Source organism: Miscanthus floridulus, chromosome 12 (genome assembly GCF_019320115.1).
Source record: "Miscanthus floridulus cultivar M001 chromosome 12, ASM1932011v1, whole genome shotgun sequence".
NCBI classification, from domain to species: domain Eukaryota; kingdom Viridiplantae; phylum Streptophyta; class Magnoliopsida; order Poales; family Poaceae; genus Miscanthus; species Miscanthus floridulus.
In genome coordinates, this window is record NC_089591.1 from 52,062,061 (window position 1) to 52,079,875 (window position 17,815).

General features: G+C 44.5%; 1 protein-coding gene across 2 annotated transcripts; it reads right to left on the reverse strand.

Annotated features, from left to right (window-relative positions):
• Positions 1–9,321: 9,321 nt before the first annotated feature.
• LOC136495636 (uncharacterized) lies at positions 9,322–15,961 on the reverse strand. Of its 2 annotated transcripts, none has more exons than XM_066491515.1 (4): positions 15,870–15,961; positions 14,274–14,610; positions 12,624–13,767; positions 9,322–11,840 (listed from the first exon to the last, which is right to left on the reverse strand). In XM_066491515.1, exons 2-4 carry the CDS (start codon positions 14,423–14,425, stop codon positions 9,366–9,368), a joined length of 3,771 nt encoding a protein of 1,256 aa, XP_066347612.1. In that variant the 5' UTR covers positions 14,426–14,610; positions 15,870–15,961; the 3' UTR covers positions 9,322–9,365. The 2 variants fall into 2 exon arrangements, with proteins under 2 accessions (XP_066347612.1, XP_066347611.1); XM_066491514.1 differs by lacking the exon at positions 15,870–15,961 and adding an exon at positions 15,456–15,778.
• Between the last annotated feature and the right edge of the window lie 1,854 nt (positions 15,962–17,815).

The window sequence follows — 17,815 nt, forward strand, 5'->3', positions numbered from 1 at the left end:
AAACTATTAATGGTTGAAATTTGAAAAACTAACTGAATTTTGGTCAAAGCTTTAAATATTTGTAACCAAAGGGAGTGATAGAATATTAACAAATGAGTCATGCGGGGGCGGAGAGTTAAAACGACTAGACAAATCAAATTGTTTCATGTTCTATCTCAGCATTGGCTTGGGTTATTTTCATATTTCTTACCTAGAAAAAAGATGCCAACGAATGCTAGACCGGTTGGTCAAGCACTCCGGGTGGCACCCTTGCGGCCTAGGTTCAATCCCCCACGGGGACGAATTGTAGTGCCGGAAGTAAAAAAAACTCCTCGTCTGCCCCGCGTTATCCAAAGCAAATGTTTGTAGTATGCGGGCGCATGCTATCCCTGTAGTCCGAGTTTTTTTTTTACCCTGGGAACCAGCCGGGACAAAAGTCTATCGAAGAGGAAATGGGTCCTGTCCATTTTATGGGACCCTGTTTTTAGGTGGGTCATATCTATATCTGCACCGTTTAAGGTCCAAAACATGAGGAGGCCCTAGTCACCTGTTGTATCACTAATGTTTGGGTGTCAGTTTAATTTGTTATTTTTGTTTGCAACTTTGGGTGTGCCATGTGCCATCTGTTATACAATAATATTTATGTTTATGTGTCATATGTTATACAGTACGTACGTGTTACCGTGTCAACTTGTCATGCTATGTGAGCAAAGCCATAGAGTCTCCGTAGTGAGCAGTAGGCGTATGCCGGTTTTTCTCCTCCTCTGATCCCCTTCTAGCTCGTCCCCTCCAGCCCCCTTCCTCTTCGCCTCCGGCTTCCGCCGGTAGCTTGAGGGAGGTGGGCCGGCCCCAGTTTCCGGTTTCCTGTGTGCATACTAGTTTCTCCTAGGTTATGTTTGCATCGAGTGTTTTCCGGATGCTTCCTACCCGAAGCCGTACCGAGGTTGCCGCTGCCGTCGCTTGGATTTTGGTGGCCGGCATCATCACCTCTGATGGTGCTCCTGCCGCTGAATTTGCAGGTCACGGTAACGGCAAGCCCCAGGTACGGAATAAAATAATCCGGCCATCTTCGCTTGCCCCAATTTCAGATCTGGCCGTGGCCCTCTTGCCGGGGGTGTGCTGCGAGGTGAAGGGAGGAAGTCTCATCGGCGGTCTGGCCTGTGCCGCTCTGCCGCGGTGATGCTCGACTTGGGCTTTTCGCCCTGCCGCGGTTCTACGTCGCCGTCCGTCGTCCTGCAGCTATGCTCTGTCAAGCTTTTCAAGACCTGCATCATCGTCGAGTTGTTCGTCGTCGTCACCTTTGCAGCTCGTCACCGGCCACCACGGGTCTCCATCGAGCCTATTTTCTACACTCTGGCGTCAAGCTCCATCCAGATCATTCCTCGTCGGAGATGTCCACCATGGAAGGTTCATGGGCCCTCCTTAACCTACGCTATAAGCGAGGCCCTTCCATCCCGGCGTATTGCACGCCGATCTAGGGTGACCTGCTTCACGGCGGCGACGTCTCCTCAGATCTATGCTGCGACGCTTGTTTTGCTTTCTCCTTCGTGGTGACACGTATAGGATTAGATGAACACGTGTCTAGTGCACCTGTCCGAACTCGGGCATGTTGGCTCTAACTTATCAGCTAAATGTACAATATTTTTTTTTATAATAAAACAACTTCAGTCGATTTATCAGCCGACTTTAATATCAGCTGAACAAGGTGTTGTAATGCTGCATAACATTATCGTAAATCAAGGTGGCTATAGAATAAGTTATTCTGTGGTCAGCTATAGAATAGCCTTATATATATATATATATATATATATATATATATATATATATATATATATATATATATATATATATATATAGAACTACTATCCTGTAGCTGGCTACAGAATAACTTATTCTGTAGCCACTTTGAGTTATGATAATTACTATGTTAATTTACGAGATTATAGTAACTCCTTACTAAGTGGTTTAATATAACGTTATGGTAAATATCCCCATGTGTTATAGTAACCCAATTATCGTAAATATGTATTGACATTATGGTAAATTAGTATATAAAAGTATAGTAAATGGAGGTGGCTACAGAATAACTTATTTTGTAGCCGGCTACTGAATAGCCTCTCCCTATTATATATATATATATATATATATATATATATATATATATATATATATATATATATATATATATATATATATATATATATATATATATATATAAGGCTATTCTATAGCTGGCCACAGAATAACTTATTCTATAGCCACCTTATATATATATAGACACACGGTAAGACTATTCTATAGCTGGCCACAGAATAACTTATTCTATAGCCACCTTGATTTACGATAATGTTTATACTAATTTACGATAATAACAATACATATTTACGATACTTGGGTTACTATAATTCAAGATGATATTTACCATAATGTTATACTAAATCACTTATGAGAAAGTTACCATAATCTCGTAAATTAGTATAGTAATTATCGTAACTCAAAGTAGCCACATAATAACTTATTCTATGGCCAGCTATAGAACAGTACGTATATATATATATATATATATATATATATATATATATATATATATATATATATATATATATATATATATATATATATATATATATATATATATATATATATATATATATATATAGGGAGAGGCTATTCAGTAGCCGGCTACAAAATAAGTTATTCTGTAGCCACCTCCATTTACTATAATTTTATATACTAATTTACCATAATGTCAATACATATTTACGATAGTTGGGTTACTATAACATATGGGGATATTTACCATAACATTATATTAAACCACTTAGTAAGGAGTTACTATAATCTCGTAAATTAACATAGTAATTATTATAACTCAAAGTGGCTACAGAATAAGTTATTCTGTAGCCACTTTGAGTTACGATAATTACTATGTTAATTTACGAGATTTACAGTAACTCCTTACTAAGTGGTTTACTATAACGTTATGGTAAATATTCCCATGTGTTATAGTAACCCAACTATCGTAAATATGTATTGACATTATGGTAAATTAGTATATAAAATTATGGTAAATAGAGGTGGCTACAAAATAACTTATTTTGTAGCCGGCTGCTGAATAGCCTCTCCCTATATATATATATATATATATATATATATATATATATATATATATATATATAGGGAGAGGCTATTCAGTAGCCGGCTACAAAATAAGTTATTCTGTAGCCACCTCCATTTACCATAATTTTATACACTAATTTACGATAATGTTAATACATATTTACGATAGTTGGGTTACTATAACACATGGAGATATTTACCGTAACGTTATAATAAACCACTTAGTAAATTAACATAGTAATTATCGTAACTCAAAGTGGCTACATAATAAGTTATTTTGTAGCCAGCTACAGGATAGTAGTTCTATATATATATATATATATATATATATATATATATATATATATATATATATATATATATATATATATATATATATATATATGCTTCTTGTAAAAAAATTGACATCCTATGTAGTATGTAATTACGTGCCATGGCCATAAATGATCACCCCGTTTAAGTTACTTGACGCCGTCACCGGCATTATTTCAGCATTCGTATCAGTTACTGTAGTTTTTTTATACCCGGACACCCTGTGTTCATTTTCGTTCCCAATTTTCCTCTCCTTTTTCTCTCCATATCATAATAAAAAGGGAAAATTGGCTACGGGACGCTGAAAGTGACCTCCATTTACTGCTGGACATGAAAAATGGAACAGTTTGCTGATAGACACTCTGCTTCTCATCAAATTTGTTGTTGACACCGCACCCAATAAAATATTCATTTTCGAGTTTTGAGGGGAGAGAAGAGAGGTGAAATGTCCTTAATACCCTTGCCTCTTTCTCTTTTCCTTTTTCCCTTCACTTTCTTCCCCACACCGCCCGCGCCCTAACCCGGTGCCGCCACGAGCCGAGCCCCGACGACCTCGGCCGCTCCTCCGCCCCGCCCTTCCCGGCAGCCTCGCCGGCGTGCCGCCCCTCCCTGCCCCGAATCGAGCCGAGCCCTGGCCCCCATCCCCGCCTCGCTCGGAGCCACAGCGGGCGCGGCGGGCCGCGCCATGGTGGCCACGCTCGCCCTTGCCCCGGCGGCCGCGCCTGCTCCTCCCTGACCCCAGCGCCGGCGACGACGACGGCTGGGCCCTCCCAATCGTGTGGTGGTCCACGACTGCTCGCGGCGGACCCCGGCAGGCCCCTTTGGCGGGCACCTGGGGGTGCACGACAACATGCGGGAGGCCCCCGACTAGCACGCGAGTGACGGGCGCGAGTCCCCTATGGGCCTTGAGGAGGTAGGCGTGAAGCGTGGCCACGTGTATGGCGATGCCGTGGCGAGCTCATGGCAGCGGTGCTCGACGTTCTACTGCCGGCTGCGAAGGCCATGGCCAACGGCCACCGGCGTGGACTCTAGTGACACAGGGCGACACTAAAATGAGAAAGGAGGGGAGTGGACGGAGGCGGAGGTGCGCCAGCCACGCGCAAACTTTGCTCGACGGCGCCAATGGCGGGCTTGGCGGTGGCAATGGCCCACCCAACCTTTACCTATGGAGAGCAGTGGTGCAGCTAGGTGGGTGGGAGGGAGGAGGTCATGGTGCTGCTGCGGGGGAGGGGAATCAGAGTATTGGCGCGGCAACAACGGCGAATTTGGTGGGGGCGGAGGTGGTGTTGGCGGTGGCATGCTTCTTCCTGGGCGCAGACAGAGAGAGGGGAAACGACTCGAGCAAAGCAGGGCAGCTGCCGCCGCCTCGCGAAGCCGCAGCACCGCAGGCTAGCCCGGCCCTGCCGAGGCCCCTCCTCGGGCGCGTGTTGCTGCACAGCAGCACCGCCGGCGCCCTATGGCCGCCGAGCCAGCCCCAGCATGGCCAGTGCATGGGCCCCGCTCCGCTGCCGTGTTGCTGGTTGGCCTGGCCCCCTGCTGGAGCCCCTTCCCCGTCCACGCGAGTAGCAGTAGTAAGAAGAAAAGCTAGGGGCAAAAAGGACATTTCATCATGCTTCTCTCTCCTCGAAAGATAGAAATGAATATTTTATTAGGCGGAGTGTCCAGCGGCAAATTTAGCAAGAACCAGAGTGTCATGCAGCAAATCGGTCTATTTTTGGTGTCCAGCAACAAGGGTGGTCACTTTCTGTATCCAGTAGCCAATTTTTTCTAATAAAATCATTTCTCATATGTTTCAGGTGTCTAAATTTTAAGATAATTTCAGACAACACTCTTGTACAACCAATTAATAGTACATGTAAACTATTACTTTTATGATTTATTATTTGTCTTTATATCATATCATATCATATCTTTTTTTTTGTCCTTGTTTGATTATAAAAACAATTATAAATTATTAATTGTTTTTATACTAACACAGATCAGATTTTGTTGAGTTTGTGGTTTTGTCTAACAGACTTTTTTTCTTCTCAAACTAAAAATTGTAGATTATGCATACATAAATTGAAATAAACTAAAACTACAATTTAGAATACAATATATGCAATAATTGCCGTCTGAAAGGAAACTAAAATTCAGAGACATTGCATTTTAGCGGTTCCTAATAAAATTGTAAAAAAACTGCTGGGGTCTTTTTTTCTGTTTGTTTCTGTTTTCTTCACAAACTGTAGCCCCAAAACAAAAAAAGGAGAAAACTAAAATTTAAAATAAAGCACCGATGACTGACGTACTAGTGTTGCGTTTAGGAAGATTCCTAATCTGTGGGCCTTGTGTGTCGCAACGACCAACGCAAGTGGAGCGACCCGTCGTTTTACGCGTGTATTATTCCAGGCACTAGTGTACACATGTTTGTCCTCCAGGAAAAGGAGTGCGAAGGAAAAAAAAAGAGTGGAGAGTGCTACATGTCCACGTAGTATTAGCATGATCGGTGATGTGAACTTTGCAGATCCAAGTCTCGGTCGAGCTGCTCAGCGGCCAATACCTACGGACCTACTTTCGTTTGAATTTATCAACCCGACTTATCAGATATGATATAATATTTTTCTTTCACGATAAATCAACATTAACTGACTTATTAGCTGCAGAAACAACCAACCGAACAGCGAAGCAACCACTTCCATTGGCGGACACTGTGCTGCCATGAAGGAAGGCACTTTCGAGTTGCCACCCTCACCTTCTCGGATGCAGAGCACGTCGAGGTGTTGCGGCGCTACAACTACAAGGAGGCCAAAGCAGATCACCGTGCGCGCTCCACGAGCTAGAGCTACTGCTGCTTCATACGGCGTCGGCAGAAAGAAAATTTATAACGAAGCAGAGCAACGGCGAGGCGAGCGACTGCTGGCCTGCTGCTGCGTCCCGGACCCGAGGGCATTATTTGGGCACGATCGAGACGGCGAGAGGGACACGGGACACGCCGCCCTTTTTCTGCTCAGCTCAGCTCGCAAGCGTATCGCTGCCGGCCCCGGCCGCCCCCACGGGCACTGCTGGGCGGTCCGCGGGCGTCGCTCTCGTTCGTCCCCCTTTTCCCCGTCGGCTCTCGCTGTCTGTCTGGCGTACTGTCTGCACACTGTATGTAGGATGGGTCATTGGGTTGGTCCGCTGTTCACGGTGGACACCCATGCCAACGCCCCAGGTCCCCCAAAAAGCCGAAACCAGAAGAGCCTATCTCGTTCACCGTTCATACGACAGGAGGGAGTAGTAGAACAAGATGGAGAGTGGTGGTCCGAGTCCGGGTGGAGGAGCACGACGTATACGGCCGGCGGACGGCTCGCTAAGCAGAGCCACGGCTCATTATGGCGCGACTGTCGGTACGGACTACGGACCGCTGGCTGTTACTCACCTGTGACGCCGAGCGAGGAGGCACCGGGCATCAGCAGCCGTCGGGTCGGGTACTCGGGTGCCTCCTTCCCAGCCTCAGGCCTCGGCCACGCAGGCACACGCAGCGGCCTCGCTCTCGCTGTCGGTCTCGCCTTCGCCGGCCAGATCTCCCGGCCCGCCCCGCTTAACGCTGCCGACAAAGGCCATTCATGTCATGTGACACGGGCGCCGTACTGGTACTACAACTACTAGCTCGGCGATGCTTTGCTAGTGGTAGTACTAGGTGCTAGCAGCTGCCTGCCGTGCTGGGTCGATCGGGTGCCGGCGGCTGCCGCAGCCCGGACCCCGGAGGGAGCGAGGAGGGGATCATCAGCCGATCAGGGGAGGAATGGATGTGTCCACAGACGGAGAGTAAAAAGGCTGCGGCGACGGACGCCACCGGCCACGGCCAGAGCCTGCCACTGCCGTTCCCCACGCTGCAGCAAAGGCAAAGCACCCGGCCGTTCTGGCCACCACTCCAGTTTGCTCTTTGCTGGTCCTACAGTGCATACATTTCTTCACCCGTTTGTTTCGGGTAGTCCAAGGTCTGCAGCATGTCGGCAACATCTATCAGAATGGATTCCGGAGGCATAGGATATGTAGGAGTACTCTCCCTCCCCCACCCCCACCCCCAAACCCCACACACACAAAAAAAAAGTGATTTGGATCAGACAAACTAGCTCAAATTTGACTAAACTTATAGTATAATATTAGTGTTTATATATCGAAATATATTTATTATCAATACATTTTGTACTTAATTTAATTTAATGATACTTTTTTATATTATAAATATTAGTATTTTTTTATATAATTTTGGTCAAATTTAAATCATTTTACTCCTTGAAAAATGATAATTGCATTTTTTCTAAGACGGAAATGGTTGGTTTTGGGAGACTCATCCTAGCTTGGTTGACCCACGGTGCTTCATGTGCAGTGCATTATAACTAGACCTATATATAAACTCGTCTACTTTATTCTAGATTGGTCTATTATATTTTTATGTGCAACCTTAGGTTTATGTTGCTTCTGTAATTATGTGTGGTGGGTTTGTTCGGTGAAGTCTTTTATGCACCCTATTTCATAAACACACAATTTCAATGTTTGCTACTCATAATAGCAAAAGGAGGGGAAAAGGGGGCCATGCGACCCTGCAAGCGTAGATGTTAAGTCCAATCGGCAAGAGATGAGAGTGGCTAGTCGAAATTATTATAGACAACTTGTTTAAGATTAGAGGCATTGTTTGGTTCCCATCCACAAATTACCACAATTTGACACATTTACCTAAAGTTAAGTGTTCAAAATATTTACCACATTTTAATAGGCCTAAGAAAATCTTGCCATACTGTTTTGAGTCATTAACATGCATGTAATACATGATTTGAAAGAAGTGAGTCTTGCCTCGCTTTGTGCAGCTGGCAACCAAACATCTGCTCAAATTGGCCAATCTTAGATGTGCCAAGCTGTGGCCGGAAACAAGACACCCAGTCTGACTTCAACAAAGCCGCCATCTAACCTAAAGCCACTGGGATGCAGGTTGGTTCAGGTCCAAACATGACAGGCCCTTCAGATTCAGAATAGCACTAGCAAGCAACAGGAAAATCTTTTTCCAACAGTTGCAGTTTTTTTAAGAAATGAATATAAACACCAGACCCTTCAGACTCAGCATATCACTAGCAAGCAACAGGAAGCTCCATTTCACTTCAGAGTAGAGATTTATACTTGGGCTAATATTATCTAGTATCACATGTGGTTTTGGAGTACTTGTTAAGATGGCCTTAATAAATCATCGCAAAGTGTCCAGATTCTGGACACCATGAACGACGAACAATACATAATACTATGAAGTTTATACAGGAACATCTACCAAGAGTAACCAAGTGATCTTTTCGCCTTAACTGTTGGCCTCATGAAGGATATGCAAAGCTCCAAATCGGCTTGATATCATTTGGAATGATTCATACGGTTCAACAGAAAAATCTTTGTACCATGTTTACGTAGTTTCAATCTATAATTCAATATGGTCTTTATAAAAAATAAAAGAAAACTCTTTTTGACACCTATACAAAACACTGCCTGTAGGTATTTTTGAACGATGCAGTGCAGTATTACTATTTTGCTTTGGCTTGCACTAACTATCATGACTTACAGTGATGAGCTAACAACCATTTACTGAACAGAGCTGGAAAAGAACAAACATCAGACTATAAACATGCAACTGGGAATGTAAGGTGCTAGCTTTTTCCGATAAATACTGAGATATATTCCTTTGCAGAACTGTTGGGAATTGCATACTATAATTTACTGCAACTTTAGAAAGTAATTAAAATACTTTTGATGGCAAACATGTTGTACCTTTAAGGGGAAAAAAAACTAAAGCAACCTATGTGAAGACCCTCATGAAAGTCAGACATCTCATGCAGGTTCACTAATCTCAGCATTTTAGACCCATCACAAAACTCTCATTTCCCCCCACTTTGACGGTGATGACCGGCAAGTTAAATGGAGTTCTCCTGGTCATTTGAGTTACTGAGAAATTGTCACCGCAAATTCTGTGAATAGTACACTGGCGGGTTTATGTAACTAGTTCGAGACTGGACGAAGAACGGATTTGGCATGTAAGGATTGGCGACTTCCGTTTGGCTTCCTTGACTTGATGAATTGACACCAACCATTGAGCCAACATTTGCGTATACAGGCATGGATCCAACAGCCCTCTCCCTTGGCAAAACTGGGCTCTGCGGTGGAAGGCAGTAAAATGGACGGGGTGGCATATTGTTTGGTACCGAGAGTGTTGGAGGTGGAGCAGGGGGGAAAAGCATGCTAGCTTGTGGCTCACTTCTGCGTTCAGGAGAATCATTGATCACAATCACTTCTTTCATCATGTAGGTTGGATGATGTATGACAGACATAATGTCTCTGTAGGACTTCTGCTGGGAATGATGGTCAGATTGCATCACAGAACCACCATGCAATGGAGGAGCAACAAAGCTGCTAGCTTGAACACTTGGCAGAGGAATTTGGTGACCGGCTGTGGTTGGTGGCATGTTGATAAATGCAGAATTACTGAGATGTTGGTAGTTTGGAGGCATAAAACCAACAGGTGCTGCGTAATTCCCTCTCAAGATGTAGTCTGAACTTGGTGCTTGAGGATGCACAGGTGCTGCGTAATTCCCTCTCAAGATGTAGTCTGAACTTGGTGCTTGAGGATGCAGACTCTCTTCGTTGTTCATTACCATCAAATTCTTACCCATCAGCCTCAAGATAGGATTTGATGGTGAAGGAAGCTGAGTTTGTAATGAGGGGCTTATACAATCTGTTGCATAAGGGAGGCTGATAGCAGATTCCGCTGAAACCTTAGCCGCTAAAAGATGATCATGTGAATCTAAGCAAGGGTTGGGCTTTGTGCTGGTTCTTTGGTACGAGCTGAAAGATGATGATGCCCTCAAACCAATGTGCAATTGTGGAACCTGATTTCCAGTAAAATTCAGCATTGGTCTGGCAACGGCACTTTGATGAGACTCTCTGGAAATGTTCTCCTGGCAAGAACAACGAAAAGGCTTCTCATTGGGCAGTTGTTCACCTTCTCTAGCCACAGGTATTGACTTGGTTTTTTGATTCAAGCACCCAGTGATTTGCTCTTCAACAGTTCTAGCAGTAGATGGGCCAGGTTCTTCCTCGTTAGTCCTTGAGTCCTTCAAAGCAGCTGGAGGGGACATAGTTGAGGCAGTCGAAATAGGAGAATCTAGTGAGTCCTGTCCGAGTGGCAGACCATGCTCTTGATTAGAGTTTTCTCCATTTGATGTTATTGATGAGTTATCCTGAGGACCTCCAGGGCCCATGTCCCTGTTACTAGTTAAGCAGGGACTAGATTCCTTTGTTGAAGTCGGATCCATCTGCCATTCATCCATTTCATTATTGGCAGCACTGTTGGATTCATGGCCATGTGCTAATTGCTCACTGGAGTTTGGATCCTCCACGGGTACACTATAGCCTTCAACCAAAACATCATCATCTGCTGTTCTGTTATTTTCAGGACTCAGAGAAACATCACTTATTTGGTTGCAACAGTCAGCAGGATCACTTCTGGATACTGAATCATATGGCACATCAGTTTCAGCATCTTCACCTTCACAGTCCATTTGTGTACCCTCTGTTTCCTGTGCAACATCATATTGATCATTCTGTTGTCCCGATACTGGCATGTCACTTGCAAAAGAGAAGTCATTATCTGCAGTATCCTCTTCAGTATGCTTCAAAAACTTCTTGGGGCCTTCATTACTAGTAACCCTGAATTTCTTATTTACATGTCTGGTATCAGGTTCATGCTCTTCCCCAAAACCATGAACTAATCTAGTAGTAGAAGGTGAAAATGCATGCTTGCCAGTCCTCAACGGAGATCGGTGCTTCCGGATCTTCTTTGATGTAGATGATAACCTGTTTGGTCCATTGCTTGGCCCTGCAGTGGAGAAGGAAAGACTCCTAGCTTCAGATCTTTTCGCTGAAGTGGGATTCCTCACTATATCATAATTATCTAATTTGGTAGCTTCTCTCCTCCCAATCTCCTTAATTTTTCTCTTTGCAAGAGCAGCAGCTGATCTAGGTACTTTTGGCATGACAGTGCTCTGCAGATGAGTTTTTGAAGACCATGTAGGAATCGATCTAAGCACTTTTGACGGACCATTACTCTGCTCAACACCAATGGCTTCTGAAGTTGTGGCCATGTATTCTGGTGACTCAGAAGAGAACACCCCAGCAGGACTTTCTGGAACTTGAGAATCATTAAAGCCAAGCATGCTGCTCCTATCCGATTTCTGTGCTCCAGGTGTCACTTTATCAAATGTTTTACCACTATGTTTTCTGCTTAAACTCCTGTTGATATATGAGCGTTTGGAGCACACCCACTGCTGCATAGTCCTGGAACCACAATTGCTGGTGCTTTCAAAAGGATTCCACGCATGCTGCACCTCCTCGGAGGTTTCCGAATTAATATCGTCATGTGGGTATGCTTGAACCTGTGTGTATCCATAGCAATAAGTCAAAGGTGCAAAATTAAGGGGGGAAACATTTTTTAAGGTCAACCGCAGAACAAACTGTTATCATATGCAATTGAGAAATGTTTTATACCTAATAAAATAAGAGATAATACTGACATCCACCAAAAAACATGGCATGTGTAAAACTAATATCAAGCGTAAACTAACCCATGGAGAACCAACACAGGTTCACAAAATTTAAATTTTAAAGGCTGTTCCCTCCAGGACTTAAAAGTGTTTTTCAGTAAAATGCCATAATCACTGTTATCTTCTACGAAACAAAGGACTTAGCAGTAATTAAGCAATGAGCTCTATAGTTAAGATAAACAAGTTGCCTTTACCCTTGCATCTCCATTTAAGAACATTGGTCTGGAGAAGAATATCAAGCGTAAACTAACCCATGACTGTGAAAGCTAACAAAATCCAAGCCTAACATAATTGAAAGCTAACATCTGATTATGGTCCACAATCATACTTTGGCAGAGAAACAAGTTACAAAGCTAACATAATCCAAGCTTAACATCTGTTCTTACAAACCATTGATGAAAAATGGAGTTAAAATGAGCTGTAGTACGTAGCACATTCATTCATGAAACAAAAGCCTCATTAGTCCAGACATTATAAAGTGCAATCTAAGAGGCCTGATAAATAATGGGTAAGCACTCCATGGAATAATGGTCCACAATCACGTTAAGCCAATCAATAAACACAGTACTGGATTCACAGTGACAAACAACAGGTAGAGTGAGTTAAAGACAGTACCTTGGGGTTCAAATGGCTTGTTTTGTTGTACTTCTTTCCATGCATCTTGAGCTTCTTATTCTTCAAAACTTTTGACTTCAGCATCTTTTTGCTCATCAGTATACCTTTTCCAGTTCCATGCTTCGCAACTTTCCTTGAACCAAGGTCATCCCTCAACAAAGGTACATCATTACACTTGGACAAAATTCTAATTTTTATGCCGTTAGAATCAACATAGACATCTCCTTCTCTTTCATCATCTCTTCTGTCAAATGATACCACTTCTGGGCTTCGGTTCTCAGTGCAAACCTCTTTGCTCACTGGAGACATAGCCAACTCAACTGCCCAATTAGTGCCATTCCTCCGATCAAGATCCTCAAGGGTGTATGGAAGAGCAGTCTTGTATATATCCACCATCAATCGCTTCTTCCTTGGCTTCACTTTAGGTTTCACAAGGACTGTTTCGACATGCTCAGTATTAGACTCAGCAGAAAGGCACTGATCTATGTGAGCATTCAATGTGGTGTTCGAGGTGGAAGCAAATACTTTGCAAACAGGACAAGTCTTTGAAGCCATTGGATCTGAAACTGAGCTAGAGTTAGATGCTATATCCTCTGACCGCCGATTATCTGTTGAGGCACCTAACTTGACTACAAATTTGCACTTCTTTTCAGATGGCTCGCACGATGAGTCAATATTTCTCAATCGCCGCAAGGGCACAGCAACCTCAGTTCGCCGACTTGCTTTTGTACAGCTATTATCTTGCAGATCTATAGGTACAGCCTCATCAGTATGATCTGATTCATTTGTACTTCCCACTTGGTCGATACCAGATTTCCCATCCTCCGGTGATGTGTATGGCGTAGGTGCAAGTGACTCATCTACTGGTTGGCATGACTGGAAGTTGATATCGCCTGTATACTCGTTTGACGAACCAGCATCGTCTCTATTCTTCACCAGACCAACACTAATGATGGCTTCTGAGCACGCAGCAGATTGCTCAACGTCTGTGGAAGTATTTAATGGCTGTGACCGGATCAAATCAGGAGGTTCAAATGGAGGCAATGGATCCTTCACACCGTGGTTCAGGCAAAGCTCCAGTGAGTGTGGATGGAAAGGCCAGCTTCTCTTGTTGCCTTTGCTCCTTGAAGCAAAAACATAATCTCTGAAATAGGGGCAGAAACATACACCCATTAGCATATGGTAATACGCGCCTAGATGACGAACACTCATGTATAGTATTGCCGAACTGTATAAGATTCAAACCCTCCACAATATGTTGAAAAGAAGAGAGAAAAACAACATCATCTCCAAAAATATGTCGCCTGCCTGTTTATCGCACAACCACCACGTATGGAAAAGAAAAACACTAGTAGGCAGTGGACAAAGATTCATCAGAGGAGCATCCTTTTATTTTTCAGATTCTGGGGGTGAAAAAAAGGCCACCTTTATATTAATCAACAGAAAAAATTAAACTAATTAAAACACCCACGGACAATAACACGGATTAACCCTGAAAGCAACCATTCATACCCAATCCGACCCCTCAAAGCAGCAGCCAATAATTAATCGACGCATCAGAAAGACAGAGATCCAGCATCAAGAGCTTAAACACCGAAAATAATCCATCTCCCAAGGTACTGAATCAAAGGTATATAAATCTCTCTTCACCTTATGGAGAACTTGGGATACGGTTGGACCAGATCTCTGGGATCCTGGCTCGCCGGCTCCTCGGCCACGGACGTCGCCGGATCAGCGCTCACACCCGGGCCAGCAGACTTGGAGGAACATGAGGGTCCTGAAGGGTGCTCACTGGATAACATCTGATGGACGCCTTCGCTGCTCCCCCCAGATCTGCTGCTGCTACAGTCGGCACCAAGAACCCAAGAGCTGTGAAGCAATTGGGCCTGCTCTTATCCTTGCACTCCAGCATACCAAGTTGGGTAAGTTCAACAGGTGGAGAGCAAGAAACTTTGCTTCCTTGGCCGGCCACTACCTCATCAGGCACCTGCAGAAAGTCACATATTATTTCATGTCCACACAACCAAGCCAGCTGTTCTTTGGGAATCTAATGGCATGATTTTATGCTGATAGATGCAGCAAGACAGATATGGATGCGAGAGAGTGGAGGAGAAGCGCGGAAGGAGCCGCTCCCGAAGTAGCACAAGGCACATGAAATATCATCCCGGGGCAAGAAAACAGACGCGCTAGTCCAGGGGCAGATTAAGGGGAGGCCTACACGGATCATGCAACTCTTGCAAAGGATTCGCGTAAAGGGGAACAGCGGTGAAGGAGACATGAACAGTTGCCAAGCACTGGAGCCTGGAGGGTAGCTTGTATGGTAGTGCTTTCTTGATGGGGAAATAAATAGCAAAAGAAGAAAAGAGGAAAGGGAGCTTATTAACTGGAGATATGGCGAGAAATGAAGAAAAAAGGAAGGATTTTTCTGTTGCTTCATCACTGGACTAATCGGGGATTTGTGTGGCTTGGATAAGGACGAGTAGCCATGGGAGCACGTACAGGAAGGAGTTCGAGAACGGGGGCCTAATCCGTACCAAATCTGGAGAAAGCAGATGCAGGGATCGAGAATCTTTGCCGGTAGCCAAGAACAGCACAAGCAAGGACGAAAAGCAGCGGAGATCTAGCGCTCACAAGCAGCGAGAGAAGCACGCGAGAAATCCCAACTCCACCCGAAGAGAGATCCAGTCCGCAGACGCCGAGTCTCGTAAGAGGGAAGCGACGCGCAAGAGCAAAGGAAAAATCTCGCGGATTAAGTCGAGCGAATAGAGAACCGCCTACGAAATCACACCCGCACGCACGAACTCGGAAGAACACCGGCGGCAGTTCTCTCACCTTTCTTTCCCTTCACAGCCGCTCCCCGAGCGGCGCGCGCGCGGGAGCGAGCATCCTGCCGGTAGATCCACGCAGCGAGCAGACGGGGAGGAGGGTGAGGACCTCGGACGGAGCTCTGTGGTGGCGGAGGCTTCGATTTCTGGTTCTGGGGGGCTGGAAGGAGAGGGAGGAGAGGAGAGGAGAGGGGAAGCGAGAGGCAAGGCTGAGCAAAAGGGGAAGAACTGGCTGCCGTTTTTTTTTTTGTTGGCTTGCTACGTATCCCAGCACCACCACTTTCTCTCTCCTAGTCCGTTCCACGCTGCCTGCCTGCCTGCCTGCAATACTCCCAAGAGATGGGTGACTGGTGAAGAAGAAATTGTTGCTTGCCAAAAAAAAAATAATTAAAGGAGAGAGAAGGAAACACCAACCACTCACACATCAAAGGCATCTGGTTCTCCACCAAGCCAAAGGCGGGTGCTGGCTGGCTGGCTGTACGCCTGTACCATTAACAGCAGCAGCTAAAGAGAGAAAGAGAGAGAGAGAGAGAGGAGAGAGAGGGGGAGCGCTGAGGCAGAAAAATGAGGCTGAGTTTAGTTGTAGGAATTTAGATTTTAGAGCTATGGTAGTATATTCGTTTTTATTTAATAAATAGTGTTTAAATATGAACTAATTAGGTTTAAAACGTTCATCTCGTAATTTCCCACCAAACTATGCAATTATTTTTTCTTTTTGTCTATATTTAATATTCTATACATGAGCCGTAAACATTCGATGTGATAGATACTGTAGCAACTTTTTAAAAATTGGAGTGTAACTAAACAAGAGCCGGTGTTTTTTTCTGCGGCCTGTCCTATCCTACACCAACTAAATATTTATTTTTTTCCGACGCTGCTCGAGTGCTTTCTCTCTCTTATCCCCGCTCTTTTGTTGTCTTGTTGATTGTATGGGGCAAGCGCCAACCTTTGGTCCCCGTCTTTAACGAATACTCCAGGAATGCCACCGCTGGCTTGTCTATTTTTCCACGCGAGTACGTGACACTCACTCCTCGTGTGGGCATATTTGACCATTTCGAGAAATTTATTTTTAATCAGATCACAATAGTATTTAAGAATCAAGATTCTTTGACAACCGAACTATTGATAGTGCATAAATTGGCCACCTATCTAGTTTCAACGTGACTAATATTTTTATAAATAATAAAAATTCTATTTCATCCGCTAAAATTCATAACTAATTTAATTAAAATTATAAAAATACAAAAGTAAAATCAAAGTTATTTGTCTAGGCGAAAAATTAGTGCCCACATCCCATAGGCTATGTCAAGCCATCCCTTTTAAAACGGGCCACATAATTAAATAAATGCATCAAGCCAATCCTGTATCAAGCAAAAAAAATTGAGTTTGTTTTTGTTTTAAATCCATGTACAATACTTATTGTGGGCTAGGCTGAGACAAAAATACTCCGGTATAACTAGAGATGGCAATGGGGCCTCGATCCCTGATTCCCGTGTAGAATTCCCCCATTAGCGAACATGGATGGGCCAAAATTACCCCTGGGGACAAACCTATCCTCGTTGGGTCTAGCAGTGCTAGAGATGGGGAGCATTCCCTGTACCCGTCCCTCTACGAATGCCCGTTTAGGTAGTTCATCATGAATTCATCTAGCCGTCCATCTGTTATAGAAGTCCATCCGTCCGTCTAGTCCCTCAACCCTAAGAGAATCTTCATAGTCTATCCCTCCCTAGTCTTGAGTCAGGACCTGTAGGTTGCCGCACCGCCTTCGAGTTGGGAGTCTACGGCTACCCCCAACTATCCAAGCGCCTGCCTCCGCTCGAGACCAAAGTGCTACCTTTGCCCTACCGCTAAAACGTCGCCGCTCACCCCTCCTATCTCCCACCAAAGCATCGTTGCTCACCCCTCCTATCTCCCGCCCAAGCATCACGCCTCACCAATGGTATTTCCTCTGCCATTCATCCGTTGATGAGAGCACAAGCGCCTCGGATGCAAAAGCAAGACCGACCGACCGACCACATATGCAGGTGCCTCTGATGTAAGATGCAGAGCACAAGCACCTTCTTGAGTTCAACACACCATGGCTTCGTCAAAGGATGGGACCTATCAGATATGGAATCCCCATGCTAGGATGGGGATGGGGAGGAAACCTCCCCCACTCGAGGTTTAAAAAGGATGGGGATGGTGAGGCATTCCATGACAGGGAATTTCTCGTTGACATCCCTAGGTCTAACATCAACCTTTGCTTTGACCTTCGAAAATACCATATCTAATGGCATGTTTGGGTAGGCAACAACATACCCTAGCCTGCCCCCACAAACCATATGCATACATAAGATAAGAAAAGGAAAATCTAAGCTTGTTGAGTCT